The sequence below is a fragment of the Phallusia mammillata genome, chromosome 4, assembly GCF_965637545.1.
Source record: "Phallusia mammillata chromosome 4, kaPhaMamm4.hap1.1, whole genome shotgun sequence".
Classification (NCBI taxonomy): domain Eukaryota; kingdom Metazoa; phylum Chordata; class Ascidiacea; order Phlebobranchia; family Ascidiidae; genus Phallusia; species Phallusia mammillata.
In genome coordinates, this window is record NC_137255.1 from 2,850,491 (window position 1) to 2,871,656 (window position 21,166).

The 21,166-nt window shown below is 38.2% G+C and overlaps 1 protein-coding gene across 2 annotated transcripts; it reads right to left on the bottom strand.

Moving 5' to 3' along the window:
- Positions 1–24: 24 nt before the first annotated feature.
- Positions 25–20,466, bottom strand: LOC145224252 (uncharacterized). Of its 2 annotated transcripts, none has more exons than XM_080090710.1 (24): positions 20,182–20,466; positions 19,756–19,904; positions 18,503–18,598; positions 17,865–18,029; positions 17,094–17,231; positions 15,651–15,769; positions 14,311–14,487; positions 13,091–13,188; positions 12,116–12,394; positions 10,956–11,134; positions 9,984–10,133; positions 9,364–9,686; positions 8,521–8,712; positions 7,670–7,839; positions 6,781–6,906; positions 6,405–6,523; positions 5,938–6,027; positions 5,759–5,812; positions 5,403–5,493; positions 1,975–4,774; positions 1,476–1,663; positions 724–853; positions 458–660; positions 25–364 (listed from the first exon to the last, which is right to left on the bottom strand). In XM_080090710.1, exons 1-24 carry the CDS (start codon positions 20,264–20,266, stop codon positions 204–206), a joined length of 6,282 nt encoding a protein of 2,093 aa, XP_079946836.1. In that variant the 5' UTR covers positions 20,267–20,466; the 3' UTR covers positions 25–203. The 2 variants fall into 2 exon arrangements, with proteins under 2 accessions (XP_079946836.1, XP_079946835.1); XM_080090709.1 differs by having other exon boundaries at positions 6,405–6,526.
- Positions 20,467–21,166: the final 700 nt, after the last annotated feature.

Consider the following 21,166-nt stretch of genomic DNA (forward strand, 5'->3'; position numbering starts at 1 on the left):
ACTTTCACAAAATCAGACAAAAACTTGGAAAGAAATTAGTGTAATTCTGTTTGCACCACAATTAACAAAAAATACACATGAAACGAGTTTCACTTTCAAAAAATGAAGAACCACAGGTTGTATAAAAATGCCTGTGTAACACAGAGCACAAAACATAATCAAGAATCGGAAATTAAATCCAAAAAACAAATACATAATCATCTTCAAGCAATCTCAGTGCTGTAAATCCTCATCAATGGACTGTATTGGCAAGGGTTTTCATTGTGTTTTGCCTGCTTAATTGATTGTACAAACTGATCCAGAGTAGTCACTGCCACACCGGCCCGACGTAACCTCCTCCACTGGGGTGACTCCTGGTCATGACCTGGGGTTACAACAGACTGGGTTAACTTTCTGGTTGCTACAACACGTGTTGGTTGCACCAATAAACCTGTACAACACATACTTTCATTGTTACCTGTTAGCACCACCACATGGCGAGTGTGTCGCAGATTTTCAAGTTGCAATTCCATTGCGGTTTCCACAATATCAGACTCTGAAACATTCCCAGAATATTGGTCCCTTGCAAATAGATTTACCACAATTCCTGAGTTTTCCTTTAACAGCTGAATTAGACTCGAAGCAGCCTTTTGCCCAAGTTCGCTCCTAAACCGAGTGTCACTAAAGGTAAAAAATTTAGTTAAGAAAGTTGATTTTACTTTTTTAAACTTCATTAAATAATACCTTGTTGCCTGCAGGTCCTCTAGTATGTGATTGTACAGGGCTAGTCTCCATGTGTTCTTCAACGGTTTTCCTTCCCCTACTGGATAATTTCGCGTTTGTACCATCCAATTAACAATCTTGGTAAAGACCACTAGAAAAATCAATTCGAATCAGCTTGAAAAGTGACTGTGGCCAATTCTACAGCTTAAATGAATGTAAATTAAAACCCAAAACCTAATTTCTTTGGTATTTAAGCTAACTGGGTCAAACACTGCAGTGCAAAACTTGACAAAAATGGCATTTTCACCTTTTTTGTCAAGTATACACTTTTACTTTTAAATCAGTTTTAAACACACGTTCTTAACCAAGACACGGAAACAAACCAGCATTAGATAGACATACAAAACAATCAGTGTCCCTTTCGAGATAGGGGACCTTATTGGCGCTCTGCCGAGCAGTTGCACAAACTGGCCCGTGCAATAAATTTGCATATTTATGCCCTGCTAATATATGTGTTTGAAAGGGTATCCAAGAACAACAGTAATTGTTTTTTAATGCAATAGAAGGTGGAAAAATGCGTATGTCTGGGTCTGTACAACTTAATATACAGCTGATGACATAAAGGACCTTGCAAAGCTACAAAACTAGCGTGGAATTGGAAACGTTTGTGACGTCACAATGCACTGAGCATTAACGTGAGATGTTCGGTGTTCGATAGAACAGTACATTTGCAGTTTTGGCCCATCCCTAACCAAAACATATTGAACACATACCAGGGCTGTCAATAATCACGTTGGCAGACACAGGCAATATAATTCCATGTTCTCCGCTCATGATGTGGTGGTAACGCCGTGATTTTACTTCGTCCAGTGTGTCAGCTTGCACAAACTGCACCCTAGGGCCAGCACACTTCAGCATAGAAAGATATGGCATGGATGGGAGGAGAGAAAGATCGGCCGACCTAATGAACAAATTCACCAAACTGTTAAACTATCGCAGTATATTATGCACACATTTGTAGAATAACAATATTTCATTTTAGACGGCAATTTTTATTACACCGTCAGAGTGATAAAATTACTCTGTTTTTCTATTACTTCAATGTCATTTTTTTAAATGTAACTGTTCTGTTTTTCTGGAAAAAATAAATAGCGAGATTTTATGTGTTAATGCTAGTCAATTAATTGAAAATATTTTTTTGCAAAGGTTCACACAATTACTATGCAAGCAAGCAATAAGTTGTATATTGACACTTGTTTAATACAAACTTACCGAATTACAATCCACAAACGCCCAGCAGGCAGTGAACAATTCAAAATGTCTTCAGTAATACCAATCATTCCCTTAATGCCAATCAGGTAATTTTTCCGTTGGGCAGCAAGCACCTCTGTCACTCTATGGAGGTGGTAGGGAACCCCGTTGATCCGACGCAAATACGTCACTATTGCATCACGATTGGGGTCACCGCGGGGGTCAAACACATAAAACGGAGGGCCCATCTTTTCCAAATGCGCTAAACCCTGGGGACGAACTTGTACAGAGGATTGCTTTTTTGGCAAATTGATGCTGTTATTCGTTGGAAGTAATCTTTCTGTGGTGTTGCTTTGTTGGTTGGGAAGATTGGAAGTAGTTCGAAGTGCTTGAATGTGGTCTGTTGCAGTTAAAGGCGTTTTAGGTGGAAATTGCACCCTTTCTTCAAGTGTGTCTGCCTCCTGCATAATTGATTGCAGCGCAGATGTAGCATTTCTACTGTGGCCAATATGCTGTTTGCAAACTTCAGACAACCCTCTAAAGTTTGGGTAAGTCTTGCGGAAGCTATCTTGGAGCATTGTTTCCTGCAACGGGTTGTAAGTATCGTCTTGTGTGGGGGTAGCAGTGTCTCGGGTGGCATCTGTCTCAATCACAGCTGGCTCGGTGTCAGTCAAAGTTTGGGCTTGTATTGTGTCCAATTCCATACCTTGTAACGGATTGACACTCATTATGGGTTGAACACTAGCTACAAGTATACCTTGTGCCAATGGGTTTACAACAGTTACCTGCTGTGCATAATCTATTTGAGTATTTATATCAACAACATTTGTTGCAACAGCTGTAACTGTTGATGCTATGGCACCACTGCTTTCTAGCTCTGAAGAGTTGGGCTGAGCTGTTTTTGCGGCAGAGCTAATGCTTTGTTGCTCTACCGAATTGTCCAGACCTATTGAAACGACTGGACCACTGTTTTGTGGGTTGGTAGAAGTGAGTTGTTCGATATTGGGTGCTGAAGAAGCACCAGTAACATCTGTAACTAGGTTTACTTTCGAAACGATTTTGGGACCTTCTTTCTCAGTGTTTACAACAGCTGGAGTTGTATTAGCTGAGCTGGTAGTAATAGGGGAGTTGGTGTTACGAAGTTGTAAGGCCAGTTGGAGTAGACGGTCAGACAGTGCTTCAGTTGTGTTAACCGATTTATTGCGCTTCACTTCAGAGAGAATTTTGTCAATCTCGCTTAACACAACAACACCGTCTTGGTTTTTATCATTAGTTTCTTGATCTTGAGATGGATTTATGTTGGAGTTGGACCTTGGGTCATTGGCAGTGGGAGAGGTTACAGGTTGTGTAGAGGCTTCACTGTCTGGTGTTTGTTTGACTGACTTCACAGTCTCAACATTTTGTTTTTGCTGTGATAATTCTTCTGCATTGTTGTCAATAATTTTGGAGTTCTCCTCAGATGAGGCAGAAGAGGGTTTCTTACTGGAAACTTCTTCATTTTCTGCCTTTTTCTTGCTAGTTTCAGGGTCTTGCAACCTCTTTTCAATTTTGCTCTGTTTCACAGCTTCTTTCTTCTTTTGTTTGGCGCGTTTCATTTTTTCACGAATTCGAATAATATCCTCACGCGACATCATTGGGGTTGGAGTTGCTACTTCAGCAGGAGAGTTGCTTGAAGATGAAGACGCAGATTGAGATGTGGAGCATTCTATGGATCTCTCAGTGTTTTTTGTCACTGTGTTGGACACAGAACTTGCCACAGAGCTTGTTTGACTGCAAATTGCAGGCACTGAAGTGACAGAAATAAGATTAGCAGAAACTGAGGTCTGTGTAACGAGTTTGGCATCGGACAAAGCAGCACCGCTAGGCGCAACTGAAGCTGAGTGGGAAACATTGATAGAAGAAGACGTGGCATCTGAGCTGGTACAATTATTAGATGATAAAGTTTTAGCAGTAACAGTTTGTATTGCGAATGTCTCTTTTTCTCTTGGAGGGTCGCTACCAATTTCGACGCTCCCACTGGTTTTGGAAATGTCCTGGGGGCCTTCTTGGGGGCGAGCGAGGCCGGTGCAGTAAGGGTCTTTGGTGGGGGTGAGGGTGGATGAGTTCGGGAGGGGGGTGTTGGAGCGGCCGATGTGCTGGAGGATGTTGATCAGGTCGCTCTTGCTCAAATGGTTTCCTGCCTCGTTCAAAGTAACTGTCCCTGGTGCTTTTACTTGTATATGACTCGATGGGGCGCTCAGTGGGGCGGGGATCGTAATATGAGGGGCTATGTTGTCGCTTTTCCACTTTTCGCTGGTCTGGGTACTCTCGGCTCCGCTGGTAGGGATTTGGGGGCTCACGATGGTATGGCGGGTCTCTGATGGGTGATCTAAACTCCTGGGAGCCTGACCTATCCTGGTTCCATCTTGGGGGTGAGGGGTGCCTGTGACCCCGGTACTCCGGATGACGGTCTGGTGGGTCACCTTGGGGCCAACCATGAGGTTTGGGAAACTTCGAAATAGGGGGGCTTTGAGGACTTTGTGGAGTGAAAACGTGGCCCCTCGCATTGGGCGAAAACCTTTCATCTTCTTCTCTTCGTTCATCCCAAAATCTTTTACTGGCTTGAGGGCTTTGTAAGGGTCTTTTGGTGGGGTGTTGATCATCATATTTCGGGGACCGCTGCTGCTGGTGGTGGGGGGCTTCGAAATAGGGTGGGGACGAGTGAGGGTGACTTCGGCGTCGATTGGGAGATGGATGCTCGCTATTTTCGAAGGTGGGAAGTGATAGGTGGGGAGGGAGAGGTGGCGGTGTGAGAGTGCGGTTCTCCTGCTCAGGCGAGGATCTAAAATAAAGAAAGAAATATTGTTGAAGTCCACAATACCAGTTGTAAAACCATAAACTAAACCCAGATCAAAAGCATGCTTGTACTTCTGAAAAACATACACCAAGTAAACCTCAGTCAAACCGGATTCTCTTAATCTGGATATTTACCTAATTCGGACAAAACTTGAGGTACAAATGATTTTTAATGTGGTTAGGCTTTAACTATTCGACAACACTTAATCCAGATCTTTGACGAATTTAGACAAAACTTGAGGTACAAATGATTTTTAATGTGGTTAGGCTTTAACTATTCGACATCGGTTAATCCAGATCTACGTCTAATCTGGACAAAACTCAAGGTATAAATGATTTGTAATGCGGACAACTAATCGACATTGGTTCATCCGGATCTTTGCCTAACCTGGACCAATTTTTTGTCCAAACGGGTCCAGATTAACCATGGTTTACTGTATTTAGAAAAAAACACACCAGCCAAAAAAAGTACACAGCAAGTAGGTTAAAACAATTTTCAAGCAGAATCAAAATTAATCAAGAGAGGAACAAATGTTACGCAAGCAAGAAAAGGTCAAGGAAGAGAAATTAACTGATGGAAGAGTTGAGTGAAAAATCATACATGTTTGAGGAACCTTGTGGACGATCGAACGACTGTGATCTTGATGGCTTTGAATTTTTAAGATTTCCATGTTGGTCATTGTGATGATCTGAGTCACTTGGAGACTGCAATAAAATTTGATGTATTCTTAGTGATCATGATTTCATATTGGCGGTAAAAAATCAAAAGCCAAAAAAGCTTATGTCATTGAATATTTTTTTTTCTGGGATTTCTGGCATAAAGGTTATTAGTCCAAACACATTGGCATTTACATTATGAATGAAGGCTATGCATTTGTCACTACTAATTAAGGAGTAAAGTCACAAAGTTGCATTTAATTTATGTGTGAATAGCTCCAAAGTTAGTTGTAACTAACTAGCGAATACATACCGGGGTACCCATTTCCATTGGTGACCCGTCTAACGGCATATTGCTTTGGGATTCCTGCAATAAAACACATTAAACTATTGATAGTACTTTGTATGCTGGAAGTACTGATTAACAAAGTACAGTTGTCAATTTCTGAGCATTTGCAACAGTGTATGTTATTTAACAGCAGCCAAACCTACTTGTTTTCTTTGTTGTTCAACAACAGTATCCATTACAGCTTTAAGATTGGGCGTCCCATTTTCACCTTTGTCAACTGTTTTGGCAAGAACCTAAAATTAAGTCTCGTTAATTTGGGGTGTGATACAGTGTACATAGCAGGTTGTGGCCACAGAGCAAGAAACTTTAACAGCATGGCTCCTAAGTAGGTATAACAGACTTGCAATGAAACAGAAAGTTTATATCAGGCTCATTGTAACCATTTGGGCAGTAGAGATGGGCCAAGCCAAGCTAGAACCCAATTGTAACCATTTGGGCAGTAGAGATGGGCCAAGCCAAGCTAGAACCCAATTGTAACCATTTGGGCAGTAGAGATGGGCCAAGCCAAGCTAGAACCCAATTGTAACCATTTGGGCAGTAGAGATGGGCCAAGCCAAGCTAGAACCCAATAACTCGGTACCGAGCAGGATAAATGAAACAAACCAATAACCTTGAGCAAGTTTTGAGCAGTTATTTGAGCCTCATCGCTTTCATCAGTGGCCTTGGGCAGCGCTGAAGCCAGAAAACTTGCAATTTCACGCAGTGCAGTTGGTGAAGACACAGGATTACCTGCTAAAATGAAAAGAAAATGTAGTAACCATTTAAAAGTTTTGCCCACATAGTTATGATGCAGAAAAACAGCACATATTGCCTTACAATTTTCAAGTAAAATTTGATTAGAAATGATTTTTGTTGGCATGCAAATTTGTAAACTTCCTATTATGGTTAACACCAATAAAGTTGTTTCCCTTTTTCTGTAAAAAATCAACGGCTCCTGTGTGAATTTATTTAAATATATGTGTATAAAAATAGATGATCTGTTTCACCTTGTATAGCACTTGCTTTTGAATTTGGCAAATGGTCTGTACTTGTAGTTGGTGTTGCTGTAGTAGACGACGAAGTGAAGCCGCTGTCAGAGCTGCTTCCACCAGGGGCAGAAAATGGGGAAGATTCTAGATAGACAAAGTATTTGAGTTTTTGTCCCCAGTCAAAACTCTATTGACACCAGAAACTGTCAGTAAAAATAATATTAAAATAGCTTTTTTTTATTGCAGTTGGGATTAGATTGTATGCCTTTGGTCTTAAACTTCATCCTATGCCTTTGGTCTTAAGCAGTGGTCACCAAACTTTTTTCACTGCGGGCCGGATAAGTTTAATAATAATTAGCGCAGGATAGTTTACATGCCCCAGCGCCGTCTTTCCCGACTTAGCCCGCAAGGCGATTTTGATAGAGGCGCCAGGATATGGTCTTTCTATAATCCCATTAAAAATCTGGTGATGCGACTATTAAATTGTATAGTTAGTCTCATCTTACAAGCAATGCTTGTATATTACGTCACAAGTGACCCAAGAAAGCAATTGTTTGCGCACAATTGACACTTGTAGTCTTGTTTGTGACGTAACAAACTGGCTTTGGGTCAATCCTGGGCGTTGTAATCCCATAAAACAAGGTAATATCAATTCTACATATGGCGACAGGAAAACTTTCGTAAGAAGTAGATTCTTTTTTAAATGTTACAAAGTTATCAATGCGATTTGACAACCTAAAAAATGTGGTCGCGGGCCGGATGAAATGACCTCGCGGGCCAGATCCGGCCCGCGGGCCGTAGTTTGGTGACCCCTGGTCTTAAGGGTGCCCTACAGTCAAGCAAATAAGGTATTTATCATTTTGCCATTAAAAACATAGGATTTTTCTTTGACACCTCCAATATATACCTTGTATAGACATAATCCCATCTTCAACAATTTTTCGATCCTGCATGCGTCCAGAAAACATCATCGTCTCAGAAGAACTTCGGTTTTTGTTGAGATGTAAAATCTGACGAACCCAAAGGACTTTCTCTCGATCTTCCATCAAATTTGCATCCCCATCACCTTCCCAAGGACTTGAAAGAAAAATGTTAACTTGTGGTAAAAAACATAGTTATTACATCTCATGTTTTGAACTCTTATGGGCAATTTGATAGATCAGTGATTTTTAACCAGTGGTCTGTGATAGATTGCCAGGTGTTCCGTAAGAAATTTATTAGTTTGACTAGTGTTTCATAGAACACTGGTTGAAAAACACTGGTTTAACACAATGGGCATAAATAGCTTTTCTTTTATGAAACGTATCTACTATCACCAGTTTGAATGTTCCATCGTGAATTGCTTCATTTAGGTTTATATTTCAATTAGGCTTCTGTACTTGTAAATGTACTTAAATGTTAAATATAACCACATGTAGTTTTCACCCATAATACCGTATTTTACGGACCATAAGGCGCAATTTAAATCCTTTTTTTCCTCATAAATTGATCGTGTGCCTTATAAGCCGGTGCGCCTAATGTATGGATCAAGTAGTGCTTTATTGCCTACACTCAAACCAGTACCGATACTATTATACTGTAACCATGCTTTATATGGTAACCGATACTCCTTAAAATATGTTGCGTTCTATAGCCCGGTGCGCCTTATGTATGAACAAAAAACTAATCAAAGCAATTTATTGACAGTGCGCCTTATAATCGGGTGCGCTTTATGGTCCGTAAAATACGGTAATATTTCCATAAAATAGGTCAACATACCCATAGACTGCTCGAAGCATAGATTTTATGACAGGGTTGCCATCGCATGCATACGGACAATCCCTGTCACTTGAAAACGGTACATTTTGTCGAATAACAATGGAAATTTGATCACTACGCTCCAGATCTGGTTCAACACCAAAACCTCTTTCTTTCACCACAACATGAGTCTTCGTATATCGCTCACTCAATCTGGAAATAATAGTAAGTACATGTTAGAAAAGCTGACATTAGTGCTATAAGTCTCTGATAACCATTTAGGCGATCGGTCCAGGGTTTAATGAACAATCGGTCCAGGGTTTAATACCTGACATTAGCCTCAAGCAGCATTTCTTAATCTTTTTAGTCTTATTTGTGGCATTGAACCGAATAGGTGAGGCATAGCTTTTTAGCCTGTTACTCCCAACAAACTGGAGTGCCGTTGGATGGATACACTAGACCTTATGAGGTCTTATAGGTTGAAACAGTGTGTACTGTCTGCAGCTTATGAAGTATTGGCTTGATGCTTTTGCTTGTTAAGTCTTGGTTTTAAAATATTTTTGCCACTGAAAACTGTTTAAATTTAAAAACTAGTTTTGTCTGTTATTGTACAAAACATGTTCATTTGAGGTCTAACAAAAGAATATATTACTATAATAGTGGGTGTGGCCATTTTTCTATTTAATACGTACACTATAGCCCTTCACTATAAGTGTTTATGATATTATTTCACATTGATCCCAGTATTAAGATTGTACACAAAATAATGGTAACCACAGATAAAAAAAATTACTTAAATGCATTTTCCTTTGACTCAATTCACAAAACCAACTTATTTTTCCAATGAACACAAAAAATACTTACACAAAGTCTGGGTGAAGGAGTAGTTCATTCGTTTCAGATTTACACAAAATTTCCTCTAGTGGTTTAAACGAGGGACGGACCAGTTTAGATGGAACCACTGGCTCTTTAATCGTTGAATCACTGGAAATCTTTCTCTTCTCTGCTCTCAACGCTCCATCTTGGGAATGACTCCTCGATCTTGGGTCATTACTCGGTAACGCAGGAGATGGTTTGACAACCACTGGAGGGATTTCAACGTCACCACCATCTTCATCGCTAAATGTTGCCTCTTCTACTACTGGGACAACTTTGGCTGGCTTTTCCATTTTTGCTACAGGCTTTTTCTGAAGCAAAAAAAAGATATTGTCAACTCTTTTAAAGGCTTTTCTACAGCAGTGGTTCAGGTCATTAAAATGTTTCGCAGAAGTCTTCGCACAACATATCATAGTAATATGATGTCTATTTTAAAGAAACTTTTGTTGCCAAACACTATCATAAAGGAACACAATTCTTTTTCAAGTCAGCAACAAACTTTCATACTTCTGATTGTTGCATTGATTTGCACTGTACATACTACAGTAATATGATCTCTGTTTGTTGTACTGGTATCTGAGCCAAAAAATCGAGCTTTTTTGACCTACCTTGGGTTTCGGGGCATAATAATCCTCTCTAAGTTGACATGTGGTCGACCAAAGACTTCCAACTTTGCCCGAAAACTTGTTGTGATCTTTTGAAGACATAAGAAGTCGATCAACATCCTTGTAATGATGATGTAGCAGCTTCTCAGACATCTGTGTAAAACAAATGTTTGCTTAAATCTGTTACTCCAAGTTTTTGTTTCAATCTGTGTTAAGTATTGAAAAATCCAACAAAGGCCCATTGAAAGCATTATACTGAAACAGCTGGTCACTAAGCATTCCCATGTGACAAAGCGTACGCTACAAAAATCTAGCCTTGTGGTGGGATTCGAACCCACAAGTCCACGACAGATTCTTTCCGGGACTTACACTGCACCAACTGAGCTACACAGGCTCAGCGGTGAGTTTGTCGAAAGTCAAATCACAAGCATCGTTGCCTGCCTCATATGCTGCACATGTCAGCTTCGTCGTAGGGGTTTGTAGGGGGAGATTTGACCAGTATCAGTTAAGATGAACATAAATTCATAACTGGAATCAGTTCTGAAGCTCTCATGGCTCACTCATATCTAAATCATAGTACGCCAGAACTATTGAAGGAGTATCAACTGGTCACCAAGCATTCCCATGTGGGAAAGCATGGGCTGAAAAATGTAGCCTGTGGTGGGATTCGAACCTATGACAGTAGGCTATACGTGACTTGTGCTCTACCAACTGAGCTACGCAGGTTCAGTGGAGAACCCGCCAAAAGTCGAGTCACAAGCAACTTTGTCTGCCTTGTCTGCTGCACATGTCAGCTCAGTAGTAGGCCAGTAGGGGATTGCCAGATTGACCAGTAATTATTTAAGATGAACACAAATTCATAACTGGGATCAGTCCTAAAGTGTACATGCAGACCAGTTTTCCATGGCCCTAACTTTACCGACCACTATCTTATGGCATACAGAAGCTCAGGTTGTAACACAGAACATTACCAACCTGTAGCCTTTTCTTGTCCTTTAAAATCCCAGTAAGCTTTTTCAATTGCTCTGAATTGAGTGAACCGATCAATGATGAATCAATGTTCAGTTGAACCAACTTCTGTTCCAATTCTTCTGGAATGTCTGAACGAGTTTCCTTGCTTTTGCGCAAATGGATCATGTTGTGAAGTTTGCGATCTGGAAAAAGCAATAATCAACATAAATTTCCTATTTGAACTATGCAGGCTAAAGCTTGTTAGTTCCCACCATTGGCAGATCTTATGCCCCTATTAAACTGTTGCATTACTTAGCACAAATAAACAAAAGTGTCAAACGATTATGTAGCAGATTTCGATCAACATTAGTCAAATGCAAACGCAGGTGAAATACTTTGTCTATATTTATTTAGTCACTTCATACAGTAAACCTAAAATAATTTCGGTCGAATCAGGCCGAACCTAAAATCCCCGTTTTTTGGATGGTTTCAACTGAACCTTGTATTGTTGATGCGAGTGAACTCAATGTTAACAAACTAAAATCGCTTTCACACTGGGTAAACTTTGCTAATCTAATATTTTGCAGACAATGTGGCTGGTATTTCATAGATACAACAAAAAGTTAATTAATGATGTTTCGTATGGGCGTAAATGAAATTTAAGGCCTTAATTCCATGCAATAAAAAAGTTCGGTTTCAGCCGAATTTTCAAAAAAGTTCGGGCCAAACCGAAACATTGGAAAACAGCGGATTCGGCCGAAATGTTTTGGCCAACCGAAACTTCGGTGCATCACTACTATGTACAGCAAATTTTATGACAAAGGTGCACATCCACATAGCAACAGGCATGTATTTGTTGGTGCTAGTAATTCTGCATGGCATAAAAGTGACTCTGAACCTTCAGCAAAATACACCAGTGGTTTGTAAACCTCTTCCAAAGATACCCAAATATTTTCACAACTTAATTTTGTTGAATTGGGTGATCCATTGATACATTAAAACACTTTTTTAGCTCTGGATGTTTTTTGGGTAAAATGAGATACGGTTTAAAATTTTTTAATTTGAACCAACATTTTTACAAACATAATAATGATCAAGTCTCAAATGAGTCTCACATAATTCATAGGAGCCTAAAAAATTAGTAGAGATACATTAAGTAACACAAAAACATCCCACATACTAACCGTTAACTTTAGAGGTCAAGGACTTTGGAGTAACGATAACAGCATAAAGAAATTGATTCCTCTTTGGTACAAGATCATTTTCAAATGGCTTAAGCCCCATACGATCCTCAGTTAACTGACATTTTGGCAGAAGGTATAGACATGAGGAGTAATGCAAAGGTATTGTTGCAACCCCGTTACGTTGTACAAGATGGGCGATCAGCTGACGGAATTTTCCCATGCCGCTGTCATCCTCAGGCATCAATGTAAAGATGTTGTAGTTGCGTCCACGGTATATTACTACACATACAAAATTTGAGATAAAATATACACAGGGATGAGATAGACAAACATTACAAACATAGGTGTGTGGAGTCAATAGAGTCACACTTTTCAATACTGTGGAAAAGGCATTGGCCGAACTGAAACAGAACCCCAGTATTCGGTCGCTAACATTGCTGTTTTTAATGCTCTGTGTTCGACCGAGCCGTTGCACAAACATGTATATTCATGCCCTGCTAACATACAAAATTAGTGTTCGAAAGGGTATCCAAGAAAAAAAGATTCTTTTTTTAAATGAGTTAGATGGTGGAAAAACATGTACTTCTGGGGTCCGTACATCTTAATATGCTGCTGGTGATATAAAGGGACCTTGGAAAGCTACAAAACTAGCCTGGAATTAGGAATGTTTGTGACTTACTCCAAAAGGCCACATTCCAGCAAAGCATAGAAACTAAAACTTGCATCACTAGCAAACCTAATGTGACTCACTCATTGTTAGTACAGTGATCCAGAGAAGGAACAATGCAAAGAGTTTTAACAGGAAATATCATGCCTGGATGAAACACTATTAAAAAGCCAATATGCAAGCCAATATCATTATCAACCTGTTCATTTTTGTAGTTTTAGAAAAAAAAACTGTTATTGCAATAACAGTGAGTCGCATTTTTTACTCGTTTAACAAATACAAGAGCTATTTCAACATTTAGAGCTTACCATTATGCTTCTTCCCTTCCTTGTTTAGAAGTGTTGAAGGCAGTTGTCTTGCAAACTTGTCTATTGACATCAGATTTTTCACATTGATGTGTTTATCTCTGTATTAAAATGTAAACAAATGCATAAGTTCGTGATATTCTGTGCATTCAAATTCAGTTTACTACACAGAGTAAAAACATACTTCTGCACATTTCTCTAAGAATAGGTGCATACAATATAAACTAAAAATTCTTTAAACAAATTTGCATTTTTGGTGTTTTTGGGCAAACCACTGGTTAAACTTAGTTGGGACTAACTACGAATAACTAACTAACATGTGTGGAAGTTTAAAAAAGTTCAAAGCACTCTTTCTTGACCAAATGAGTAAAACAAATCATTATTATACAGAAAATATTGACAAAAACAATATATATGTGCCCTTATCAAGAAACGGATCATAGCACTCTTGTAAAATAGTTCTTGTTGCAAATAACACTCTCATTTTCTTAGTTTGATGACAGATTTGCAAAAAAACACGTTTTCTGACTGAACCAAAAAGAATCATGCACATGTCAAATTTTAAATAAATCATTTTCAATTCAGGAAGTGTAATCCATTAGATTTTTATTTTAGGTGATTTGCATATGTTTTGTGGACTAAATACTAAACTGAAGCTATCACTAGTTACAAAAACAGTATGGCTAATTGCTTAGAAAGTGGGCTAATTAAACAGGCAACTAGAATTGCATGCAGTGTTTAAAAGTTTAAAATTGTTTACATGTTTATCCTTCTTTTGTCAACAACAGTAATTAACAAACAAACAAGGAACACCCTACAAACAATAATTTAAAATTTCAGCACATTAGGCCTTGCATTTTTAACTGAAAGGGCTGGTAAAACCAAAAAGAAATATTTTGGGGTTAAGGGGCAAAAATGGGTGAATTCAACCCAAAATTATAAAATAATTTCAATTAATGCACCAACCAACAAAGTGTAAAGCTCATTGATCATTCAACATACTTCACCAAACAAGTATGAAACTCTAAGTATGGCTGTTTTTAAATTTCACATTTTAAGGCCTTGTGGGTGAACCGCTAGGTCATATGTGGTCAAACTTTGGAAGGATCAACTTTGGATAACCAACTAACATGTGTGTAAATTTTAGTAAGTTTAAAGCCCTCTTTCTTGACCAAATACTTGAAACAACCCAGCTCAGACAAAAAATACAATTGTTTACTTACAGAAAAGCCACATTAACTGCTGCGTCCACATCCGATAGAAGTTTCACAGTGCAAAATAATCCTCCCTTTACCAGTAGTTTACCCTTCCATAGGGCAAAGGCTTCCTGATCCAAGCTGGTAAGTTTAGAACTTTGACTTGGTAGTACTGTTTCCAAAGTTCCGTCATTGGAAGACACACTTAAAAGCAAAAGTTTATGTTGCATTTGAAATACACAGCCTTAAACTCCATGTACTTATTTGGCTCAAGGGTGGACTGCAACCACTGTTGTGCCATTTGCAAGTGCTGTGTCATATTAATGCTCTGTTTTGGCTTGGGTTTAATGGCAATAAACATACATTACCTGGTAATAGATTAATTTGAGCCAAGCTAAGCAATAATGCATAACTGGGAATGGGATCAGTCTAGAAGTGTTATCTGATTAATGGTTGACCAGACAATCCCCTATACCAGGGGTCGCCAACCTTTACGACTCAAAGAGCCACTCGGACCAGTTTCACGTGGTAAAAAAACACTGGGAGCCACAAAGCCGTTTTAAAATTTAAAATAAAATGCAAAACGTTTTTAGTTTTATGACATTCGACTTTTTGTTGTTAGCTAGTGTTTCATTGCATATTAGACACACTGGTATACTAGTCTCGTCAGCAGAGAAAACAACTTTATGTAGCGTTGCATATTCTGTTTTTGCAGATTTGTATTCCTTTGTTAACGTGTTTGTTGCATAACAATTAACAAACAGCTATTGTTACGCGCGCACACACACACACTGCAAACAAAAACAGTATTGTCTCATATTGCGTATTAACCTGCACTTGCCTCTTTCAGGCTTGGTTTGATGGTATAGAGATGGGTTGCAGGTAACTACAACAAGCGAGTACAGTTATGCTACTGCACTTCAATTTTCGTGTTCGACTTTAGTGTTCGGCATAATCGACACATACTTGTTGTTCAAATGTACAACATTTGGTAAATTCAAAAACTGAGCCGCATCAGAGGGATCGAAGAGCCGCATGCGGCTCCGGAGCCGCGGGTTGGCGACCCCTGCCCTATACGAAGCTGACATGTGCACCATTTACCATAATATTGAGTATATTGCAATAAGTAGGCCAGGCAAATGATAGATCGGTCTTAGAAACATACTATTGTTCAAAATAATAATGGTTTCATATTTGTTTATTTTTAAATTTTCACACTAAAGCCTGTAGTCAGTGTGATATTAATAGCAACTGAGCTTACATCAAGTGTAATATCAGTTACAGAACGTGCAGTCAATATCATTTAATAACTTTTGAGTTAGTTTAAACTTTGGTTTATTTTTATATTCAGTACATTTTTAGCACACCTTTCTTTCCGATGCAAAGTGTTGTCCAACTCAGAATACTTGATATGTAAGACAGCATGAGGAACAATTTGTCGAGGTCTCTTCAGCACATCAACATCACCATACTCGTAGATGTAATACTAAAACAAATGTTAAAATCATAAAGTTAGTTGTGATTCTAAAAAGATTTGCTGAGTCTGATAGTGTAAGGCAGTGCAAACTTGAGGGGAGGAATTTACTTGAATTTTTACATATGGTTTGTAAATAAACACTTTAGCTCTGGGAATATAACCTGTTAAGTTGAGAAAAGACCCAAGTTTAAATAAACTTTGTATGGTTTAGCATTCTATGTAGTATAGTAGGGAGCAGGTTTTTTTTAAGGTTTGGTTTGGGTGACCGCTAAGTAGTTTTAAGAGACCGCAAGTGTTTCATTTAAATACCAAAAAATAGCCATTTCCAAATTTTGGGAAACCGCTGGAGAAATTTGGACCTTAAAAAACACTTTAAAAAAACACTGGTAGGGAGGAATAAAAATATTTTCAATTGTTAAGGAAGGAATTCGCCAAAAAGTTTGGGAACCACTGGTGTGAGGTTGAAATCTTACTCCAAGAATCTTAAAGTTCCCCGTTTGGTTTATAGAGTAAAAACATGACAGCTTCCCAATGCACCTTGGCTGATAAAATTTGCTCTAATATGTTTTCTATTAGCTGTTTACAAAGATGTCTTTTTGTACATTTATATAGGCCTGTCGCAAGTAAAGGGTTACTGCTTACAAAACCTTGAACTGTAGGGCAGTGGTTCTCAAACTTTTTTTTGTTGCGACGCCTCTGGAAAAGTTTTCTGGACTTGCGACGCACCAGCAAATAAAAGGTAATGAGGAAACTTATCAATAAACAGTTAATTTAAATCTATTAAACAGCACTTAGAGAACAATTTTAGCCTAACTGTTTTTCGACAAAGTTATAAAACTGCACTCAACACTTTTAGTGCGACCGGCAATTGTCAAATACGCACTTGCTGCTTGTACTGTTTGGTCTCGACGTACATTAACGGACAGCCGTGTTTATTATCAAAAACTTTTGAGGTAAATTTACGTCAATCCGCACTCTACGCAAAAAGTATTTGGACGTAGATACGTTAACCGCACTGAAACCTCCTTTTTATGAGATAAACTGAGTTCAGTCACGAAACGGAAATATTCTGCGAAGCCCTTGGAAAATTGAAACGACGCACCAGGGCGTCGCGACGCACACTTTGAGAACCACTGTTGTAGGGTATCATAAAAAATCTGACTCAGTCTGTTTTTAAATAAGCAGTAAATGTTTTTGCGTAGTAGATTTACAGTTTATGTAGGGATTTACCAGAAATACTGCAAGTAAAAAAAATACGTTTCTACCTTCTAGACATTAGAATTTAGTTGTACAGTCAGAGTGAAAAATACATAACTGCTGGGTCATGTTATACCTGTAAGGCTTGAAAGGCACGTATATGGCTCGTTTTCGAAGGATCTGTGGTCAGCTTGGTTACGTGACAATCGAACAAGGGTGTGGGCTCCTGGTTTGTACTTGTACTTCGGCATTCAGTCACCACTTTTGTTTTGCCCTTAATTTGCAAGAGATCGGTTATTTTCAAATGTACCTGCACTTAGGAACATTGCATGTGGATATATAAGCTGTTGCTGCCAGGCAAAATATTAACCTTAGAGGTTTTCTGGTAATTGTATCTTTGTACCGACGTTTTAACGTCATATACACAACGCTTATATCAGGGTAAATAACACCGAATGAGTATAGTACAGGCAAATACAATTGCCAGAAGAACTCTATAAGGTTGATTATTATACAGCGACATGTTTTATTATTCAAACGTTTCGGCAAACGCCCTTGCAATTATAATTATCAGTGATATGAGGGGCTACAACAGTTACGCCCGTTTGAAAATAATTAAGTCACACAGAAGATTGGTAACAAAGCATTGTGTAAAAACGATACATAAAAAGGCAAACAACAGTGATGGCTCATACTTAAAAGGGTGAAATTTATCATATATATACAGTATAAATACAGACAAATCTCTATTCTTTATTTTGTGTCTTGGGAATAACCACAATTTACAACTGTAATTGAGATGTTTTTTCATGCTGGTTGCAGTTTGAATAAAATTAGTGATAACCAGATTGTAAACAGGCCAATTGTCTGTATCACAGTTTGGTATGTATATATATATATATATTACCTTGATAATCTTGAAAACCACAATATATCCATTGTCAGTGTTGCTGAAATTGGTTGCAGACACAACATCAGCGTGTTTGCACACGTAAACTCCCATGAGAGGTTTGCCGAGTGACACAAGGCCTGTGTTTCCAATCTCAATACCGTTTTCACAAATCTTTTCCATCTGGAGATATGTGCAAAGTTAGTGTACATATGGACTGGCCTAAAAGGTCAGGAAACCTATATATATATATGTGCTGACATTTTCTAAAAACTGTATCGTGATCTGAGTTTTTGCACCCTTAAACATCCTAGACCTTTACATTATTTGGTTGATAGTGTGTATTTTGAGTGATCAGCTGTCATAATGGTCGTAGTGTTACAATATGGGTTGTAGAGGAAGGTATATATATAAGGTCTGACTCATAGTTGTGCTTTGCAACCCTGGTTACAATACAATAAAGGAGTAGTTGTATTAGGATTACAATAATTATGGAAGGACGCCAGTGCAAAGCATTAACTGCTGTCTAATCGCACTAGCTGTTGCTTAGTTGAATGTAAGACGTTCTATGGATCTTCATAAAGTTATAGGAACAGTTTTACCACAACTGCTGTAGATAGTCAATGTTACAAGGTTGTAAATTTGCATGTTTTTACCTCGGCCCTTTCTTTAACATACAGGTAACCCAAACTTTCAACCAACTCTTTTTCAGTTCTTCCTTCATCTTTAAGATCTTTCTTCTTTTCCAAAAACTGTAATTTGAGTTTACATCAAAATTAGGTGGTATGTCAAAAAAAATGCATTCCAAGGAACTTAACAGACAAAAAATAGAATACTGACTTCATTATTCTAAATTTTTATTGCAAACATGACTTTTGTGCACAACTTATTATGTGACTAGCCAAATATATAACAAAACTGACATGTAAAAAGGTTTTCTTGCTACAGAATATTTTTGATTAACAACCAAATATAAAAAAGACAAAAGAGAATATAAAAAGAGAGGAATTAAAATTTAAACCATGTTTTTTATTGAAATGATAAACATGTGGCTACCACTAATGGAAAATATCCTATCGGGTAGCACATTGGTTACTATTTCAAAACATCAAATGATCCATTTTTGTTAACAATACATTGAGGAAATGGTTTGACACCTTTCAGTACAAACAGTATGGTGAAGTAAGGCATTTGAAAACATCATATGGTTTTGTCACATTTCGGAAATGATAATAATACACTATATATTTCACAAAATGCTACTTTTTCTCAGTAAAGGGTGTGGGATTGGACCACATAATATGTAGTTAAACCTTTAATTTATAACTGCCCAATTTATTACAAATGTGTCGAAGGATTATTATGTATTTTCAACAATAGTAAAATTACAAGGTTTTGATGACAAGTGTATATAAAAGTTTTTTTTTAATTCTTTGCTGTAGCAACATAGTAGGTTTGTATGACATAAGTTTCATATTTTGCAATTTTGATCATGAAAAAGTAAACATTATGCAGCATATTTTGGTCAAACAGAACTCTAATTTGTCAACCAAATAACCAAAACAATTTCTACTCTATTGGTAGACTATAGTCTGGGACTTGGCCAGTCTGCAGAACATGGCAGTTCCCGACGAGATCTCGCGCATGCAGGACCGGCATGTCCCGCCTGCGCATGTGCATGACCCGTAAGTTCGCGTGCAAGGCCAAGTTCAACAGGCGCAAAGCAAGTAAAAGAGGTCAAAACAGTAAAATTAAATGCCTTTTGTGCGAAATTCCCGCGTGCAACGCCCCAAAATTGGTGTGCCAAAATTTTTTTTCAAAAAATTATCGTGCGTGCAGCTGCCACACTCTGCAGACTGGGGACTTAGTATGAAATAAAATAAAATTTTCGAAATGATTAATTAAGTACCTCTTTTTGCAAAACAGGATTATGTACAAGTTCCACTTTTTCAATCTTTATACGTCTCGACGAATGTGGATAAAGAAATGAGGATTTAATAACCGGGTATAATGTGTGCGTAAATTCACGAGACTGTGTGGGCAGGTCACTCAGAATGTCTGCAAAAATAAAAAAATAATTAGTATAAGCGCAAAATTTACAAATGTATCAACAATCGTGGCCTTTTTTAGGCATAGAACCAGTTTTGTGCATGCAGTGTTTACTGCTTAAACTGGTGAGGTCTTATTAGAACAGCTAGAGACAAAACACAATTGCCTTCCAATTACATTACATGCAATCAGCAATTTTAGGGAACTAAAATATAACTTTGCTTCAATAAATTATTGAAATAACATATGTAATAATAAGATTAACCAGTGCAATTGTAATTCTCACCTTTATTGCTTTGTTGCTCCTTTTTCCGAGGTATGTGAAATGTTTTCAACTTTTTGAAATCGTAAGTGGTCTCTTCAGCATTCATGTTGGCCGTGTATTTCACGCACCCACAAAACGACCCATACGTGTACTATGTTGAAACAATATTTGCAGCCAATTTTGACTGCTTAAACCCTATTTATATGAATGCTATAATTATAAACAACTTTTCGACAAATTCTCGAAAAATGCGTAAACCTCACGCACCGTTCGGTTCGGTCAACTAGCCGCCTGATCACGTGACTACAATACCCGCCCCGTCTCAAATAAATTTCGAAAAAAATAAACGTAACTAAACTCCACTGATCATATATTGTTGGCCTGTTACAATTTCGTTAATTTGTGACTGATCCTATTTACAAGCTTGTCTAGTCAAATTCTTGTTTAAAAAGGTTTTCTAAAATAGGCTACTCAATCCACTTTTTAAGCCATGCAAGTAACGGAACCCATTGCGAAAAAATGTAAATCAGTTCAGTGCTGAGACTTCAAAAATGCATTTAAATCCATTCTCCTGTCGAATCCACTGTATCTGTTATTTCATCCACATTGTTGGGGGTTAAAACAATCCATTTCTCCGCGACTTCTTTGGCATAGTTTAAATGTTATCGATGTTTGGGATTCCTTGTAACACAGTCAATTCAAACGTGGCGTGTATAACGGATTTACGATGTACCAGGAAATCGTCGTTCGTATCTCAGCCATTAAAACAATACAAAGAACGGAAGTGTTGTGGAAGATTAGCGCTATTCCCTATGTTAACCAGCAGCACCAAAAGCATGACCCCATGTGGTAGTGGTAGGCTATATTTTATTGACCATTCCACTACGCTTGCTCCTTCAACAAAACTCGGTTGATTAAAATGTTCAGCTTTATAATACATACAAACTGCACAGGCTGCCCAAAAAATTAACTGACTATCTAATAAAATCCCATTTTTCACAGAAAC